This window comes from Siphateles boraxobius, unplaced genomic scaffold (genome assembly GCF_051911475.1).
Source record: "Siphateles boraxobius isolate OS27281-9 unplaced genomic scaffold, OSU_SipBor_1 18, whole genome shotgun sequence".
Lineage (NCBI taxonomy): Eukaryota > Metazoa > Chordata > Actinopteri > Cypriniformes > Leuciscidae > Siphateles > Siphateles boraxobius.
Genome location: NW_027508788.1, coordinates 1472046 through 1492552, shown reverse-complemented (window position 1 = coordinate 1492552; position 20507 = coordinate 1472046). Strand labels below are relative to the sequence as shown.

Here is a 20507-nt window from a genome sequence, read left to right as displayed (position 1 = left end):
TTTGAAGTGATTCCAATCATATTTCAAGCAATTCAAAAACATCATGGCGAACAGTGTGCATCTGAAGTGTCTCAGCTGAAGGAAACAATCCATTTTTTATTAGCTTTTATATATCGGCCAAATTTCATAAATAATTTGTATATATATATATATAAAAAATGTACATATATTGGCCAATACCGATATGGTGGCTGATATATTGTGCATCCCTAGAATTAGAATAAAATAAAATATAAATTTTAGATTAAAAATGTAAACTTAAATTCAAATGCCTTGGCAACTAAATGAAATAAGTTCTAAAATGACTAAAACTAAGACTGAAATTAAAATAAATTGAAGCTAAACAAATAAAAAACTAAAATTGAAATGAAAAGATAATTAAAAATATAAATAAATACTATAATACTATTTAAATAATATTATAATAAAACTGCCTAAATGTACTTGTAGCATTTAAAACAAATGATTTTATGGTTTAGGGATTTTATTTATTTAGACAAAATAGTTTTACGTTTTAAAATCTGCAGTAACATAAAAATACTTGTCGGCTAGAATTTAAGTAACAGTACACTCCTTCTCATGACTAGGCTAGATCTTGGAGTCTTACATTTATGTAGGAAGCGTTGATGTAGTCTGAGTCTGGAACACCCTCCAGAGAGGTCAAATGCACCCTACAATGGTCATCTGTGATAAAAATCAGAAACAAATTAAGAAAGGAGATTAAAAGGCTCATAGCATTAATGTTTCATTGATTACAGCCATTTTTCACATGAGGAACTCCTTTGTAGGCCTTGCAGTTCTGGTAAAAGCATGCTTTATTATCAGCTCTGGTTTAGAGATAAGTTGTGGGAAAGCCTTACAGGGCAGGATGTTGACATATCTGTTCTTCTCTTTATTCTCCTCCTTCGAGGCAGCATCACATGAGGCTTGAATGGGACATACAGGCAATGCCTGCAGAAAAAAAGAAACCAATCACACAGTTCAAGTAGGGCGAAAGCATTGACAGGGACCATCTAAACAGCGGTACAGGAATATAATCAAGTTAGATTAAAGCACTCTTTGGTGCTTCAAGCTGTATAGGAACTGAATATGGTACATAAAAAAATCTAATCTTCACTAACTAGAATTATGTGTGTGTGTGTATTTGTGTACTGTCTAATATGGAATTTTGTACTTTATTCTATGTGATCGTAAAGGTCCTGCGTTTTATGTGGTAATATCTGTGAATAAACATTGTAAGGGTCTGAGGAATTAGGGGTGATATTTGTGAATGAACATAACGTTACGCCAGAAAAAAATTCAGATTTAGTCAGAGAATAAAAGTTAATCTTCATCATCATCCCCATCATTATCATACATCAACGGGACAAATGTATCTGCCTAATGTGCACTCTTTTTAGGATGTATTTAAAATGTATGTGATGTATTTAATGCTGCCTTCATGTGTTATCAGAAAAGTCGTAATTTCAAGATCATCACATTCGGAAAGAACAGGAATAATGGAGGATACCAGGTTTATTCTTGTCTATTTATTGGGAAAAACTTATTAAAGCCAAAATGATTTTTAGTGTCCTATTATGACAACCATTCATCAAAATTATCCCCAAGCGTTCCAGTGGTAAAGAGTTTATGTCTAATTTCTAACTAGGAAACTCATATTTACGATAATTCCGATGGCAAACAAAAGCAGCATAAGATGCCATTTTTTTTGGTCATTCCAAAGTTGGTAGAAATTTCCAATCAGGTCAATTGCTGAATCAGAGCTGTGTGTGTTTGTGCACCTACGTTGAACTCTTCCCGGAAGAGTTTATTGTCATCGGCCATTCTGCGGTTCATCTCCTCCTCAAGCTTGTCGACAAGAAGGGGTGGGTACTTCCTGTTGGTGCTAGGAGAGCGAGCCAATAGTGGCACACTCTGAAGTTCTGTGAGAAAGGAAGTGTAAGGAGCAGGAAAGCGACATGGGCAGGAGAAAGAAATATAAATATATGTGTTAACGACAAAAAAAGAAAAGAGTTTTTTTTCCCCTCAATTAAATATTTTAAGAATGACTTGCAGTTTGTCCTTTATCCAGTTGTGTACAGGACAACCAATAGGGGGCAACACAGTACAATTCAAGGTCAAATGTGTTTCAATCAAATCACTCAATCAAGATGGAAAATAAAAGATGACACTAGTAGTGCATCCAACTTATGAACCAAACAACGTCCTTTACTGTTAACCTTAATATATTTGCTGCTTTAAAAGACAAACATTAAACATGGCCAAGAACAGTCACAGAAAAACACACACACACACACACACACACACTTATTCCTACCTGTGTCGTCAGCTCTACCATTGGTCAGGCGGAAGGAATTGGAGTGGCTCCCTGCCTGCTTGTACTTCTTAAACCTGCCACAACGGAGCGAAACAAAAAGCCAATCATTACCATGGTAACTGGACATTCATCCCCATGGCCCCCTGCTGACACTGTGGGTTTCCTAATGAATGGAGCTTTCTGAACACTTTTTCTCATCTGTTCTATTACGATTACGCATGTGTGTGCTGGTTCTTCTAAGCTCAACTGCTCGTAACTTTGTCTTTATGTTGTTTTTTGAGCTGGAATCTATGCTATGAGCACTTTTTGTACTGCATGAACAGCTGAAAGATTCTGAATACTGGGACTTACCGGAGCATGTACAGGACGATGATGATAAAGACAATGACCAGCAGAGAGGACAGGGCCACCATCACCGCCATGATCGCCGTGTCATCTGAGTGTAGAGGACAAAAAAGAGAGCTGTTGAAATTTTTTATTTTTTTTTACATTAGCCACCCAATTCCTGTCATCATTTACTCACCCTCAAGTTGTTCTAAACCTGTATGTTTTTACACAAAAGACGATATTTGGAATAATGTGGGTAACCAAACATTTAACTGTAGCCATTGACTTCCATTGTATGGAAGAAAATACTATGGAAGTCAATGGCTACAGTTCAGCAGAAGAAAGAAATTCATATAGGTTTGGAACAAATTAAAGGTGAGTTGATGACAGAATTTTAATTTTTGGGTGAACTATACCTTCAAAACTTTGTACATATTAGTAATTATACTAATATACTACCATTCAATAAGATTTTTTTGTTTAAGAAATTAATACTTTTATTCAACATGGGTGTAGTAAATTGATCAAAAGTGACTTACATTTATAATGTTACAAAATAAATGCTGTTATTTTGACATTTCTATGCATCAAAGAATTCAGGAAAGAAATGAATGATTTCCCAAAAAATATTTATCAGCAAAACACAACTTTAATGTTACTTAAACACCAAATGAGCCTATTAGAATGATTTCTGAAGGATCGTGTGACACTGAAGACTGGGGTAATGATGCTGAAAATGCAGCTTTGCCATCATAGGAATAGATTACATTTTAAAATATAGAAAAATAGAAAACAGATAACAATAATAGTAATAATATTTCAATACTATATATATAAACGGTACTATATATAAGATTATAACAAAGTGATTAACAGTAATATAATTCCTTATTTCAAATTATTTTAGTTAAAATATGTTGTAGTGTTTTTTTCTTTATTTTTATTTTTATCACGTAAAAATTAAAAAAAAAATCACAGAAAAATTTTTCATGTTTTATTTCAAATATATTATATTTCATCGACCACTCTGCTCCTTAAGATTTGGACAATATAGCTATTTAAAAACCCATTTCGGTTGACCACTTGTTGATTAAGTCCAAACTATTGACTGGTATTGTAAAAGTAACTCCTAACAGGTTGTGTAATAAATGGTTACTAATAAAACATAGAAAAGGCTTTGCAAATGTTAGTGACAAATAAAAGGGTTAACAGAAACTTACCTTGCCCATCATCTTCATTACATAAGAAAAACAACAGAAATAGATTAGTGAATGACATAAATACCTGGAAAGAGCAAATGCAGTTCTTTACAAATAGTTGGAAAAAGAACAGATCAATTTTCTTCGAAATGGTACCTGGAGGCTTGCTGGCATCAGCTGAGGTGGCATCCGTAGGGGCAAATGAAGTGTTTGTTTCGGGCACTGAAAAGAACTGAGTGGATGTCAGATCAGTTGTAGGGATCTCCGATTTAGACAAAACCGTAGTCTTGGCGGAGGTGAGGGATGGGGACGTGGCAGATGGGGTTGATGGGGCAAGTGGTGTTGCGGTGGGAACGAGCACAGTTGGAGGGGGGGCGACGGGAGGGGCAGTGGGAATCTCCGGCGTCACCATGCCCTCAGAGTCTTTGAATACTGTTGTTCCTACAAGTTCAGGGGACGGTGTCATAGATGGGGTGGCTGATGGGGGCGCCTGGGTGACTGCGATGAAGGGTGACGTGTGAGGAGGGTCTGTAGGTTTGGTGGTCAAGACTGCACCTGAGAGAGAGAGATTTTAAAGCTTTAAAAACAGATGCAATAATATAAATATATATATATATATATATATATATATATATATATATATATATAAATATAAATATATATATATATATATATATATATATAAAAATAAATAAATAAAAATATATAAAACATTATATTAAACCATCAATGCTAAATTGTACATTTCCGTTCAAAAGTTTGAGGTTAGTAAGATTTTATTTGAAAGAAATTCATACTTTTATTCAGCAAAGATGCATTAAATTGACCAAAGTGACATTAAAGACATCCATAATGTTACAAAAGAAAAGTTATATTAATCAAAGAATACTGAAAATAAAAATATGTATCATGGTTTCAACAAAAATTAGGCAAAACAACATTCTGTTTTAAACAGTAATAATAATAATAATAATAATAATAATAATTCACAATATTCACAGTATTTTGATCAAATAAATGCCATCTTGGTGAGCATACTGAACTTCTTTCAAAAACATTTAAAAAATCTTACCGACCCCAAAACTCTGAACAGTATTGTATGTTCAACTGAAGTTTGGGATCTCAACGTTAACACTGGACATAGAATATCTCACAAAACAAAATTAGATGTGTGTGAAAATGTTCTATCCTCCAGGCAGTTTTTGGAGGATAGAAATTTTTCTCAATTTTTTTTTACATTTTTGGAGTTGTTGGTTTATGTTTATGGATTACAAGGATTAAACTTCACATACTTTAAAGTATATCAATAACTGATATGAATATTCCAGATTGAATACAATTTATCTCAATTTATTAAGATTACATCATAACTTACAGAAAGTTTTAACTCACAAGCCAGGATCAATCTGGGCTAAAAGACTCTGCAGGAAATGCATCATCACCAAAAAATACAGAGGCCTTTTAAGGATAACTAGTTTGTTTTTCAAATGGAGGAAATGCGACTGCGTTATTCAAAGCTTTTGTGTATGGAAGTAAAACAATGTCAAATGTTTTTGAAATTAAAAGCCTGTTGAATTGCACTACTTGAAAAAAAATAGGCATTGCATTAACCATGCTTGAATTTTAATGCATTGTATTTTTAGGGCTTGCATTTTTATGGGCTGAAATTCAACATGGTTGAATATTTAAGCTGTGAATATTTCAATTAAAAACTTTTAAAACACAATTCCATTATTAAAAATTCAATAATCCATATTCACCATTCATATTTCACTTCCAAAATATTCTAACTGTTTAAAAATACAACCTATAATATTCAACAGGCAATTTTAGGTCCATTTTATTTCGGTTTGCAAATTCGCTTCCACAAATTCAGTGGTTCAAATTCGACAGTAAATTCAACATTGACGTCCAGGAACTGCAGGAAAAGCAGTAGATTGCCGAGCATAATCTACATCTGCTGTTAGTCGACCTCACCATCAGGGGGTGCAAAAGCGCTTATTGTTGACGAAGACCAGAAAAATTAGAGCAAGTCATTCATTCATAAAACTCATTTACAGCAATGCAAGTTTATTTGTGATTATTATGACGTCTGTTTATGTTAATTTCGGTGCCTTCACGGTTACTTTTCCTGTGTAGCCTACATGCATATTTCTCTACCGTGAACGAGATCATAATGTTATTCCCCGATGCGGATATACAGATCCAATGTTACATTTTTGAGGTTGACATATATTTCTCTTGGTTGTTTAGTTGCCTTAACTTCATATTGTGGCGATGTGCTGCATGCAGGCTATTAGGGTTTCCCTCAATACTTCAGGATTCCCCTGCTGGACATATACAAGGCTTAACGTAGCTTAATGGAGTATTGATGTAAAAGTCCAAACTCACAGGAAAGCAGAAGAACTCAGAATAACGCGCACAGCTCAGCGTTTCCCAGTGATAGACTGGCATAAAGATGGCTTGATGTTGGACATTCGCACATTTAGGGACCGTCTCTAAAGTGTATACGACTTTGGTATACACGTTTCTAACTTCAATAGCAATTGAACAGAACGACTTAGAGTCATAAAACCAACTGTAAAGTGTTCATGTAGTGTCAGGCATAATATGCACCCTTTGGATTTTTGATATTTATTCAAATAAATTTAAGTTTGCTATTGAAGTTAGAAACGTACATGCCAATGTTGTATGCAACTTTAGAGACGGTCCCTAAATGTGCCCAATTTTACATTTAGTCATTTAGCAGACGCTTTTATCCAAAGCGATTTACAGTTAAACTAACAATAGGAGGACAACAATTTGCAAGTGCTATGATCCCAGTTTAAGCTAATGCAATACACATAGGCATTTTAGGACTTGGACTTATATATATTATATATATATATATATATATATATATATAGAGAGAGAGAGAGAGAGAGAGAGAGAGAGAGAGAGAGAGAGAGAGAGAGAGAGAGAATAGAATAGAAAGTGTTAGTATTAATTGATCAAGTGTTGATTTTATGCCAGTATATCACGAAACGCTCAGCATGAAACTTTGCGCGTAAAGTTTACAATCGGAGTCCATCTTCTTGCCTGTAGCCTATATAGTAGCCTACAGCCTACATCCCCAATAAGGTGCAAGATTGGTCTTTCATATCACTGTATTTGTTAAGCGTTTTGTCCCAACGGAAAGGAAATCCTTGAGTATGAGGTATTGAGGGAAACCGATTATAATCCTGTTCATGGTGGAGAAAGCTGATGACATGTAGAATACACAAGGAAAGTAACAATGAAGTTATTGAATGAAACTTCATCTTTTCCGCATATACTGTCACAGATAATCATTTCCATTTTATAAATGAATGTCTTCGTCAACAACAAGCGCTTTTGCACCATCTGATGGTAAGTTCGACTAACAGCAGATGGAGATTATGCTCGTCAATCGACTGCTTTTCCTGCAGTTCCTGGACGTCAATGTTGAATTTACTGTCGAATTTGAACCACTGAATTTGTGGAAGCGAATTTGCAAAGCGAAATAAAATGGACCGAAAATTGCCTGTTGAATATTATTGGTTGTATTTTTAAACAGTTTGAATATTTTGGAAATGAAATATGAATGGTGAATATGGATTATTGGATTTTTAATAATGAAAATGTGTTTGAAATGTTTTTAATTGAAATATTCACAGCTTAAATATTCAACCATGTTGAATTTCAGCCCATAAAAATGCAAGCCCTAAAAATACAATGCATTAAAATGCAATCATGGTTAATGCAATGCCTATTTTTTTTCAAGTAGTGCAATTCAACAGGCTTTTTATTTCAAAAACATTTGACATTATTTTACTTCCATATTTGTGTGTCTTAAAAGTGCCTTACCTGAAGGGTCAGGGATTGTCTGGGCCGTGCTGAGGGCCACAAAGGCCACATGGAGTAGCAGGAGCAGGGGATACACACCCATACTGCCCTGAAACAGAATACACACAAGCCAAAATCAATCTATGACATGTTTCACTCTTATAAATGAGCACTACTTCACAAATTAACACGTTAACGGCACTATAGAGACGTTTTGGCAGCGATCGTCCGATGGGGATTGTTGTGCTTGTCAAGGATCAAATTAATTCTTAAAGTTTGGTACGGGCTGTTCTGATGGAGGTGGAGTGAAGAGACTTACCTGAAGAAACGAAACCTGCATCACTCACTCATTCGCACAATGATCTCCTGTAGATGACAGAAAGAAATGGAGAATTCATCGTTAAACTCAGCAACTACATAAATGTATGAAATTATAGATGCAAATGTTATTCACATCGTTCGAATTGGAATAAACTTTTTTTTTACTTGAGGAAACTTGAAGATTATGATGCAATTGTTTTAATTACATTTTTAACATTATTTAATTACTTAAATAAAATATAACAAAACAAGACAATTATTAATTACCTTTTTTAACTACTTTGTATCAAAATTTATATTGAATAGTGAAGTTTGACGAATATTGGTATCAACAACTGTTTTTTATTATTGTGACAAACCTACTGCCATAGATAAAATTACATGCAATTCATAATTCAGAAATAATTCATAAATTAATTCATAAATGTGTTCACAGTTTCTGTATTGAGAAGGAAAATTAGTCATTGCTCTCAGAATATCACAAGCAGAGATTTGAAGCTCGTGCCATCAATGTGACATTTTAAATTCATGAAAACAAACTATCTCGCTCTCAAAACAAATACAAATATATGAAAAAAATTACTGAAACAGATTGGCATCATGGCAATTTGGAAAAATCAAAAAAAAAAACTCTACACACGATCCAGCCAACCATGGCGCACATGGCCACGTATCAAGACAAGAGCCACAGATACTAGACAGACAACAAGATGAATAAGTGTCTTTATTCATCCAGCAGATTGCCTGCGGATTTGGTCCGAGGGGATTAAGCTCTTAGTTGTGAGATGGTTTGATGCGAGTAGTGAAAATATCATCACAGCATCCGAAGCCAAGAGCCTGAGTGTTGCGGGCTGACCGCTAACCCATGCAGTAATCCCAATGGTGTCTCACTGACTAAACCGTGATAATCCAAGTGCCAATCTGAAGGGTCAGACCCTGAAATAATCCAGCCCGTCTGCCACACGTCAAGCAAGAGCATCCGTGGTACTGCTGCTTCTCGGACGGTCCAATCAGCTTCCACCTGACATCCAAACATCAGCAGGATCCGCCCAGTAATCCTCCAAGAGATTTCGGTGGATCATCAAGAGTCAGTTTGAGCTGCTTACATGAGAATTTCAGGACTTACACCACAATTTATTGCGATGTCTACATTACATAAAGAAACCTGTCTTATGGGAATAGCTCACCCAACAAATTAAAATTGTTATTTGCTTACCCTCATGTTGTTTGAAACTCTTACAGGGCTCAACAATAAGAGTTTTGTCTAGAGAGGCACCAATTGCAATTTTCTTGGTAAACTCAGAAAAACTGTACTAGCATGCCAAGCCAGTAGTTGGTGACATCACATTGTAAAAAAAAAAACACTATGCGTAATACGCAATACGATAGCGATATCGTTTTCAAAAATGTGCACTTTGAAACCCGTTTTCAAAAGTTTGCGTTTTAAAGCCCCAATCGTTTTTTTAAATGAACGGCCAAAAGTTTTGGTCCCTTTTTTTGTTGTATAACGGCAGAGGTCGGCACCTCTGGTGTACTTTAGATGGGAGCGGGTGGTCTGACAATAACCCGGCCGCTCCAGACATCCTTTGACCAATGCGTGTCTGCCCTTGAACTTGAAGTGAACAAGACTTACTGCAGTGGTGCTGTTCACACACTTCCCAGTTCCCTGACCTGAGCAACCTGGCAAGATTTGTTCTTTGCATCCCGGCCACGAGTGCACCTTCAGAGAGAACATTCAGCCTTTGTGATCGGATTTTGGAGGAGAAATGTAGGCTACTGAAACAGTGAATTTTTTTTACTGTGTTGAGAGTATCATGAGACAAAAATAACAAAAATTTAAAAAAAAATCTTGTACAGCCAACATTTTATATTTGTTATACCCAATCACTCTCGCTTTCTTTATGGGAAATTTAAAATAAGATGAATGGGATTTAGCGGGATAGGTTGGGTCGGGAATAAATCATTCTAAGCAGATAGTGGATGAACAGACTGAATTTTAAGTGGGAGTATGTGCGGAATATAACCTAGGAGGAGTGGGTGGGAGCAAGACAAAAAAAAAAAATCCTACGCAGACCTCTACAAGAAACTTCCAGACTGGTGTGTTGAGACAAGTTACGAGCTAAACTTTGCAGGACAGCGGCCCTCTTGGACCGAGTTTTGGACACCCCTGCATTAAGTGATTACAAATCTCACCCAATGAACTATAGAAGGGCAAAGAAATTCCATAAACTTACACCATTTAGATTAGTAAGACTTTTAAATGTTTTGAAAGAAGTCTAAATATGCTCACCAAGGCTGCATTAATTTGGTTAAAAATACAGTCAAATATTACAATTCAGCAGACATTACTCCAGTCATCAGTGTCACATGATCCTTCAGAAATCATTCTAATGGCAACCACTCATAATGTGATAGCATTGTAACAGCGAGTTTTACCAAACAGTGTCTTTATTTGTTGGATATCGTTTCGCTCCGTCACGCTGCCTTAGCTCATTTTCTGCAATGAATGGCTACATGTTAATTTGTGTCCCTCCAGCGTTAATTCGGATGAAAATTCACAGTTAGGTAATGCAAACAGCTGACCATTTCCATACAAAGAAGATGCACTGACAGTGACATCCATCTCTGACAATTTAATCAAATCAGCCTCGCCACAAAGCCCGTTATTCTACAGCCAACCACACGAATTCTAAAAGCTCGTTGTCAAATAGAATTTGTTTAAAGGCTGAGCATGCACATGGCTGAGCATTCTTCAGGTGGAGGGCAAATCTGAAACGATTTGAGCTGTTTTAGGCTGAGCCTGCAGAAATCCTTCAAATGGGAGGGACAGATGGTTCTGTGTCTCCTCTCTTGCTCTATACATTAATCGTCAGTCTCTATCTGTTCCCATCTCTCTTTCTGGAGTTGGCAGGAAAGCCGTAAACCCGAGAGAGCACATTGCTTACTTCCTTCCTCCGCCGTCTGTCTGATTGTCTGCCAGATCCGTCATTCAGCCCAAAAGGCACCACACCCTCACCTAACTAACACATCACGGAAAGTAAAACGACATTTAGGAAATGTGCCACGCTATTGCATACTTTTTGTCAAATTACTCAAATATGTATGCAAGCTGTCCATCCGCATGTTTCAGGACTGATGAGTCAGGCATGGTTATCCTCTTAGTGAGTTACTAAGGAAATGGCGCACCTCTAATAGATGACACCCATAATAGGGGTTTTCCTCTGAGATCTGACATCATTTATTTTAAGTGCATAAATGGCCCGTCTCCAGCTCCTCCAAGAGGCTTGTTCCTAAAGGACGAGCCTGCAGCAGCCTCACGTTCCTCAGGCAAACCAAAACACAGAGTTGGGCGTGTGCAGAATATCTACATCCTATAGGGAGAGTTGCATCTAACTTGCATTAGATCGCACCTCAGATTGAAAGCGGGTTTTCAGAACATGAAAAAGCACTACCGCAGAGGTTGCACATTCCTGTCTTGCACAAGTTGTTCCTGTTAAGTTTTGAGTTGAGATAAAGTTTAATGACCCTTACGGTTCTTGTTGTTAAAGGAACAGCTCGCACAAAAATTAAAATGGTTATCATTTACTCACAACATCATGATATGTCTTGCAAGAGGAAATTTTGTGTTAAAGGAAGTCATAGAGGTTTGGAACAACATGATCGTTTTAAGATAAAGGTGCTTTACATGCTGCATTTGAAACATTGTTATCTGAATAAACTTACACTACCATTACAAAGTTTGGAGTCGGTAAGACTTTTCAATGTTTTTGAAAAAAGTCTCACCAAGGCTGCATTTTTGCTATCAAAAATACAGTAAAAAGATATTTCTAGTTTAATATGTTTTACAATGTAATTTATACCTGTGATCTGCAAAGCTGATTTTTGAGCATCATTATTACTTCAGTTTTCAGTGTCACATGATCCTTTGTGATCCAGCATAGAATGACAAGAAATCATTCTATGCTGATTTGCTGCTTAAGAATCATTTCTTATCATTATTAATGTTGAAAACAGTTGAGCTGCTTAATATTTTGTAGAAACCATTATGCATTTTGGTTAAGGATTTTTAAAGGGTAACTAAACACTAAATACAACTTTTTTTAGTTAATGATCTGTAAGAACGGAGCTTCATAAATGCTGTTCACTGATTCAAGTACATTTTTTTGACATTTGGGTTTAAAGTGTTTTAATTCATTGAACGAATGAACGAATTCATTCGTTGAACGGTGGCTACTGCAGTTGAATTTTCCTATTGGACGTTGTGGTACCCTCTGACATCAGAGACAGAGCCATAGAGAGAAAGAGTTGCGACACTCCCATAGACCGCCATAGGAACTTTGGAATGCGGAAGTAACGCGTGTCGTGAAACAGCCAATAGTTCAAAACACTGATAGTTCCAGCATTGAACCCCATTCATTTTCAGTGTTTCCGAAGTACGCTCGCTGGTAAATTGATGAAATTACTGTATTTTTTTACTTTTACACACATTAGCCGACCTCTCGTGAATCTAGTCAGTAGTTATATTTTATGTAGCCAGTTTTAGTTAATGTTTATTGGAAGATAATAGGTTAATTGCAGCTATAGCTTACGTGACACTTACGTTAGCTAAGGTACGGTAACCTAATGTATATAATATATAATATTATTAATAATAATATATATATATATATATATATATATATATAAATAAAAAATATATACATATACATACAAACACACACACAATTCATTTATGTAAATGGGTTAGTGGTGTGTGTATATATGCATATGTGTCAAAATGTGTGTGTAATACATATGCATTCATATATATATATATATATATATATATATACATACACAATTAATATATTATGTGTATGGGTTGGGGTTAGTTATGTGTGATTGAAATATATATACATGTGTACTGTACACAGTGCATCGTATACATGTATTTGTGTGTGTTTTCTGATGAATGGTTTAGTCTATGATTAGGGTAGGATGAAGGGGTACATTAGCCATACTGAAATGAATCCCGTTAACAGTTATTTAGCTACGTATTTAGGAGCATAGTTAATTCACTCATTAACTATCTCTCCGGTTTCATTTTATGAAGTTATTATTTACCGAACATTGCTGCAAATATAGTCGTTGCTTTCTACGTTATGGGAGCTGTCCATTTCCCACCTAAATCATTCATTTGTACATGCACAGCGTAATTATTTATATTTTATGTTGGTTGGAATTCTGAACGGACCGCCACTGCAGACCTCTTTGCGTGACCACAAAGGTAGGCTAATGGCTGAATCGGAATTTATAAGCAAGATCACGGATCAATAGCCTAATACAGCCCAGTTGTGCTAAAATAAATATCATGAGACGTCCATCATCAGATGAAAGCCAGTGTTACTATCCATGCGAACATGAACACTAAGCTTTTCCCTCCAAAAACACCCTAAAACTTATCTAAGTAATATACAGTATTTCGTTGTCACCCTGCCTCTCCAAATGCAAAACTGACATTAACTAAATGCAATAATGCAGTAACAGCTGTAAAAGTACTTGGGTGTGTGTTTTATTTTATATTTACCGTTCAATAATGTAATCACTGCTGTCTGTCCCATAGAAGAACATGACAGCCAGCGTATGTTTTGGAACTATTGGGGCTTACATGAACCACGTGACAGCCATAGCGGCGACATCAAAGCGTGTCGCAACTCTTTCTCTCTATGGCTCTGGTCAGAGGGTACCAGCTAACCACGCCTTTGCCTACAGAGAGATGTGTCTCAGGTACACGCCCCCCCTGCTGGGCTCTGCCCACTTTTCCAGCATTTTTCAAATATTGCCAGTGGATGGAGTCAGGCTCTGACCAGGGGTTTAGTTACCCTTTAATGAATAGAAAGTTAAAAAGAAAAACATATTTCATATAGAAAACAAAACATTTGTAACATTCAAATTAGTAATGATCACTTTTGCATCCTTGCTGAATAAAAGTATACATTTATTAAAAAATAAATAAATAAATCATACAGACCCCAAAAATTAAGTACACCCTGGGCAGAGCCATATAGAGTGAGAGTTGGGACAACTCCATTGACTTCAATGGAACGGTTTTTTTTACTGCAATGGCGGCTCGCGGAGCTTCTCAATAGTTCCTGGAAGTGGCAGCAGCGCGGTAGAGTAACAGCAGAACAGACCGTTTGTGATGCACTTTTAAAAGGTTAGACGTTTAAAGAATAAGACTGCATATTATCAGTACATCTAAATCAAATGAACTTATGTATTACAGCATGCTAGTTGATTATTGCTCTCTAAATTAGTAGTTTTAGGGGACGTTATCAGGTAAAATAAAGGTCTTTGGATAAAGTTAATACCGCATAACAAACTATGAACAGCCTATTAATGGTTAAACCCGTTCTATTAATGCAAGTGTATCCTTTGTTGTGTAATAAGAGGGAAAGACTTCTAAACAGGGGTTAAATATAACATTGGGGAGTGTGATAGTTGTAATTGATTAAATGAAAATATCGGTTTCATTCCATATTAAATGTTCAATAACGGGGAAAAAATCCTTATTTTAGATTTCATATTTGAGTAAGCAAAAACGTATGGTTGGAGTTTTTTATTCATTGTGTTTCTGTTGACTGTTACCTGTCTATTATGTTTCAGCTCAACTGATTAGTAGGCTATTGATGGGAAAGGGAGATGGAAGTTTAAGTAAGATTAAAAACCATTCTTAAAATGGCAGCAAGCCATTTTCTAGATCAAATCACACTAGGCTAAATGGGGTATTATAAATACCATAACTGTATTATATACTAATTACTATATACAATTTATCCCGTTTTTGTTTCCTTTATCTCTTTCAACACAAGAAGCACAAATGGGATTCAGTGGATCCTGAAGACTCCTGCACTGACGCTGTACCCTCACCTTCAGTCTCAGCTCTGTACTTTACTTGCTCCTTATTTTTAATAAACATTAAACTTCCCAGTGTTGGTCTTTGTGAAAAAGTGCAGATACACCTAAGTATGATTAGCACAAAATGTTTAGTTCTATTTAGATTGTTCCTGACTTGAGCATATTTCTGCTCTCTGTGTCGGACAGTACAAGAACAACATAGAGGAAAGGACAGACAACATGCTTGACGTGCAGTTTACTAGACATTTATAAATCCCTTTGTGCTAAATCGGTGCAAAAGTGTGTATATATATATATATAGGTCATTGACAAATAAACAAATAAATGTTTTTTTTTTTTTTTTTCAAAACTGATGTAATGTATATTTTTGTGTCATGAACAATGTATTTAAACAAGTTTCAGTTGTGAACATTTCTAAGTGTTTAAGTTCTCCTGAAAGTGTACCAACCTACTCATACTTGAAAGCAGTTTTTACCAGTATTTGATACATTTACATTTAAATTTATTCATTTAGCTGACGCTTTTATCCAAAGCGACTTACAATTGCTATATTTCAGAGGTCGCACGCCTCTGGAGCAACTAGGGGTTAAGTGTCTTGCTCAGGGACACATTGGTGTCTCACAGTGGATTCGAACCCGGGTCTCTCACACCAAAGGCATGCGTCTTATCCACTGCGCCATCACCACCAACATACTTTAATTACCATAAAAAGAGAGCCATGTTTGCAGTTGTGCCATTCTGACATGCAACTTGCTTGACAAAAGGTTTTCAATTATCTCAACAGCTATAAATCTACTGAAATGTATAAAATTTGTTTATATGAACGGTTAAAATGATACCATAGAATTTAATTTGTATTTTTTTATTCTTAAAACACCATTTAAATTAGTATTTTAGTCTGTTCATTTGACATTTTGGGGGGGTTAAGATATAACAGGACTATAAAATATATTATGTATTCATTTATATAGTAATAAGTGCATAAGCATTGTAAACATTAAGATGAATGCAATTTTCCTTGTTTGCAATGGCTTTTTAAGACAATCAACTGTTTCCTGCAAGTCTCCTGTCCTTGTGAAACCATAGTGAACATTACGTGATAACCCTTAAATAACATACACGTTTAAGAACACAAAAATACTTCAAAACAACAGCAAAACGGTCTTTAACCAAGGTAAAGTTAGCCAGAAAATATGTTAACAAAGGCAGGCAACGCTGGTTGACCACAATAAACATTAAATATTAGCAGATTTTTATCTTTTAAAAACAATATTGCTGTAACTACATACACGTACTACATCCAAATGTCAATGTATTATATACTTATAGTAAACCAACGCATTTATTGACTACAAACTACCAAAAATCACAGTTCTGCTCTCTAACTCCATCGATTTGAATTGGCGTAGAAACACTTCCTGGAACTATCTGAGGTCTACGCGAATCACGTGACAACCAAGCATTTCGAACTTCCGTTGTCGCAACTCTCTCTCTATATGGCTCTGTCCCTGGGTATCGACCCCATGACCTTGGCATTACCAGTGCTATGGTTTACTGGTTGAGCAACAATACTACATCCAATAGTCGACATGAGGAAAGAAAAAAACACTCCAAAATGCATTGCAAAGTGATTTCAGCTAAATTAAATCTGAATGTATGTACCGTAGATTAATTCTGTGCAGGTCAAATCCCTTCACGTGCACAAGCCATACCTCAAATTAGGCCTGCACGATAAATCGTTGCAAAATCGCGATCTCGATTCACCCTGTTCACCATTTAATTTTTAAATGACTTCGATTTAAAAATAAATAAAAAAATATCGGCCTTTATTTTGAAAGGGGCAGGAGTTTAATAAACCTGTTTTCATATTAATCAAACAAAGGACAACGAAATTACTCACTGCTCTAGACTAAATAGTCTACCCTTTTCAACTTTACAAAAAATCCATCTATATTTAATTTATACAGTAATGAATATGCAATGTTTCACATTTGATTACTTTATTCAAATGTATACCGATTGACTCTAAAAACAGTGTTTATTTCATTTGTAGCTTTTCTTTGTTCTATTTTTGTATTTATTTGTCCTGTTTGTAATTCGATTATTTGTTCTTATTTAGTTACTGACTGCTTCCTTTTCTCTAATAATGTTTTAAATTCACATGAATTGGGCTGGTAGTTTTTGTTGTAGTATCAAAATTGGATTAAACAACTGGTATTTCACTGGTGTCTAAACATTTGTACCACTGACCCAATCCTCAGCACTGAGCCCTGCTGGAGCTGCTCTAAATATGTGCTGTGCTATTAAATGAAAGATAAAATATGATAGAGTAGTAGAATGAAAAGTGACAGTAACAGAAACAGAAGCATGCTTTTTAGCAGGATTAAGCATGAAAATATCTGAAGGAAATATATATTTGATGAACAGATTAAGCCAACTAATATGACTTATATTGTTTTGGTTTATCTACTAATACATTTAAAAATTAAAAATGCAGTGAAAATTCAGGGATCGGTTATTGAAGTCCTTGAAATAAAAAAAAGTAGTTCTTGAAAAGTCCTTGAAAGTCCTGGAATTTCATTTTAAAGAATCTGTAGGAACCCTGATTACACTTCATGAGAAAAAAATCATGAAAAAATCGTGATATCAATTCTAAGCTAAAACATTGTGATTCATATTTTTCCCAGAATCATGCAGGCCTACCTCAAATCCTTCAGCTCGTTGAGTATAGGTGTGATATTACTTTTCTAACCAATCAGGATTGTGATTTTCACCTGGTGGATGATAAAACATCCCATAAAGTTGATTGGATGAGGGACTTTAGGGTCCAAAAAAAAACTTGACTTGGGGAAGTAACAACTAAGCTATCGCCCAGAACACCTGTCGCTTTGTCGCTGCGTGTCGCTGGCGGTGTGAACGGGGCTTTAGGAAACACAGTTGTGCAGGGCTACGCAAATTTTAATGTAACTCAGAAAATTAGACTGGCAAGCCAGACCTATCATGATGTTAGGTCTGGGAACTCACAATTAGCATACCTCAATCCGAGGGGAGGGATAAACGGTTGTCTTTCAAATTCCCTCTGCACGTAATAGGACAGCGCTACAACCAACCAGAGCAGCGGACGGCTGTGGCCGAGTGAGTCCCATGCGTTTTTCCACCAGCGGAGCTAGTTGATGTATTAAACTTTTGCCGTATCCGGTCGTCAAAACTCCGAACACATCTTCCTTTTTTAAGAATGACTGAAGTAACGTTCTCTTAACTCCAAGTCATCCAGAGTCGCGGCCAAAGCCTACTCGAAAGACCGCTGTTCGTCAGCAGCATCTTCTTTGTTTTCAAGTAGCAGTGAAATTACGCGGAACTATGCGCGGAACCGTCACAACTCTGCCGTCATTATGTTAAGCCCGCCCACCAACTCTATACACGATGTGATTGGCCTGACCAGAGTTTGGTTTTTCCAGCTCAAAAGTCTATGGAGAGTTGCTAGACCACCCTTTCTGCAAAATAATTTTTGCTGCCGCTAGGGTGCGTCTAGATTTCTAGGCTAACAGAAAATGGGACTGGGAGTCTTACATGCGCGTCATGTGGCACACTAGCACACACACGCAATTTTCAAAGGGCCTTTAATGGCATGAAAGTTTTGAAACAATGTTGCCAAAGCATTAACAAAATATACAAAAAAAAAAAAAAATATATATATATATATAAACATTTAACACAATGTTTGGATATATTTGTGCGTGTGTGTGTGTGTGTGTGTGTGTGTGTGTGTGTGTGTCGGTCACTCACTGCCCCTCAGGTTGTGGCATGTTTGTACATATTGGGCAGCAAGATAAGTTCTGTCTCCTTCTCCCAACAGAAAGTTTAATTTAGAAATTTCATTCAGGTCTTTGAAATTTGGGATTATATAGTTAAATTTGTTGAAGTAAAGGTTCCTTGTGTCTTTGAACGCTTCACATTGTAGGAGAAAGTGCATCTCTGTCTCAACCTCACCTGTCAAACAGTGATCACGCATTCTGTTTTCTTTTTATTGCCATGATTTTTTGTGTCTTCCTGTTTCAATTGACAATGTGTGATCACTGAGCCTGTACCTGGTTAGGATCTGTCTCTGCTTTCTATCTCTGACAGTAGAGAGATATTCTGCTAATTTATAATCTCTTTTTAGGGTCAGATAACATTCTAGTCTTTTTTGGCTTTTAGTTTCTTCTTTCCAATGTTCCAGATTCCAGATCCATGTTCCAATGTTTCTTTCCATTGAGCTATGATTTGCTTGACTCTGATTGGTGTTTGGAAGGCAGTGTTGTTCTGAGGCTGCTCAGACTGTCTCTGACGTGGGGCAGTTTGTCTGAGTACCAGTTGACATAGGGGACTCTTTTCTGGGCTCAGCTCCTGGGTTTGGAGGGCCTTGGAGTGAAGTGTGTCTTGGGGGCTGGATTTCAGGTGGTTAAAAAAGTTGAGTGTTCTCTTTTGGATGTTAATTATTAGTGGGTATCTGCCCAATTCTGCTCTGCATGCATTTGTTGGTGTGTTTCTGTGTACGTGTAGAATGTATCTGCAAAATCCTGCATGAAGAGATTCTGTTGGGTGTTTGTCCCAACGGGTATAGCTCTGATGACTGAGTGGACCCCATATTTCACTACCGTACAGCGCAATGGGCTGGATGACACTGTCAAATATTTTAAGCAAGATTTTAATTGGAATTTGGAAGTTATAGAATTTTCTCTTAATTGCATGTATAGCTCTTCGAGCTTTTTCTTTTAGTGCATTCACTGCCATGTTGAAACTCCCTGATGCAGATATGGTTATACCAAGGTAGGTATAGCTCATGCTGTGTTCAATGACATCATTATTAATGGTGAATTGATGTTTGTTCTCCTGACATCTTGGGCGTTTTTGGAAGATCTTATGATGATATTAGTTTTCCTCATATTTAAAGCCAGAGCCCAGTTCTGACAGTACTTTTCTACTATGTCTAACTGTTGCTGTAATCCTTGTTTAATAGGAGACAGTAGAACGAGATCGTCAGCATAAAACAGGAACTTCACCTCTCTATCTAGAAGGGATAGGCCAGGAGCAACACATTGATCTAACTCAACAGCAAGCTCATTGATGTACATATTAAATAATATTCGACTTAAATTGCAACCCTGCCGAACACCTCTTCTCTGGGTGAAGAAATCAGTTTGTTTGTTGCCAATTTTAACAGCACACATATTTTCTAAATGCATAGATTTAACTAGATCATACATTTTGCCCACTATACCACACTGTAGAAGTCTGTAAAAGGACCTTCATGCCAAATAGAATCAAAAGCTTTTCTGAAATCAATGAAACAAGAGAGTATTTTACCATTTTTAGTTTGGTGTACATGTTTATTAATTAATGTGTGTAAGGTGTATATATATGATCAGTGGTGCAGTGTGTTTTGGGAGAAAACCAATCTGACTTTTACTTAAAGGAGAACTCCGGGCAATTTTTAAGTTAATCTTGATCGTTAGACCTTTGTGAGAACTGACTATAGAAAAAAAAACGAACCGGATTGGTGCTTGCTACGCGGAGTTGCGACCGCGAATGCCCAGAGCTCCCACCCAGCTAAAACGGCAGCT

General features: G+C 36.3%; 1 protein-coding gene across 1 annotated transcript in view; it reads right to left on the bottom strand.

Annotated features, from left to right (window-relative positions):
- Positions 1–20507, bottom strand: part of ptpra (protein tyrosine phosphatase receptor type A) — a 41044-nt gene that overhangs the window by 12208 nt on the left and 8329 nt on the right. Inside the window, exons 2-9 of the mRNA XM_077232816.1 lie at positions 8006–8052; positions 7708–7795; positions 4000–4398; positions 2669–2753; positions 2318–2391; positions 1786–1922; positions 861–951; positions 608–684 (exon numbers count right to left, since the gene is read on the bottom strand). Of these exons, the coding sequence (XP_077088931.1) occupies positions 608–684; positions 861–951; positions 1786–1922; positions 2318–2391; positions 2669–2753; positions 4000–4398; positions 7708–7795; positions 8006–8026 (972 nt within the window). The 5' untranslated portion in view covers positions 8027–8052. The remainder of the gene's footprint in view (positions 1–607; positions 685–860; positions 952–1785; positions 1923–2317; positions 2392–2668; positions 2754–3999; positions 4399–7707; positions 7796–8005; positions 8053–20507) is intronic.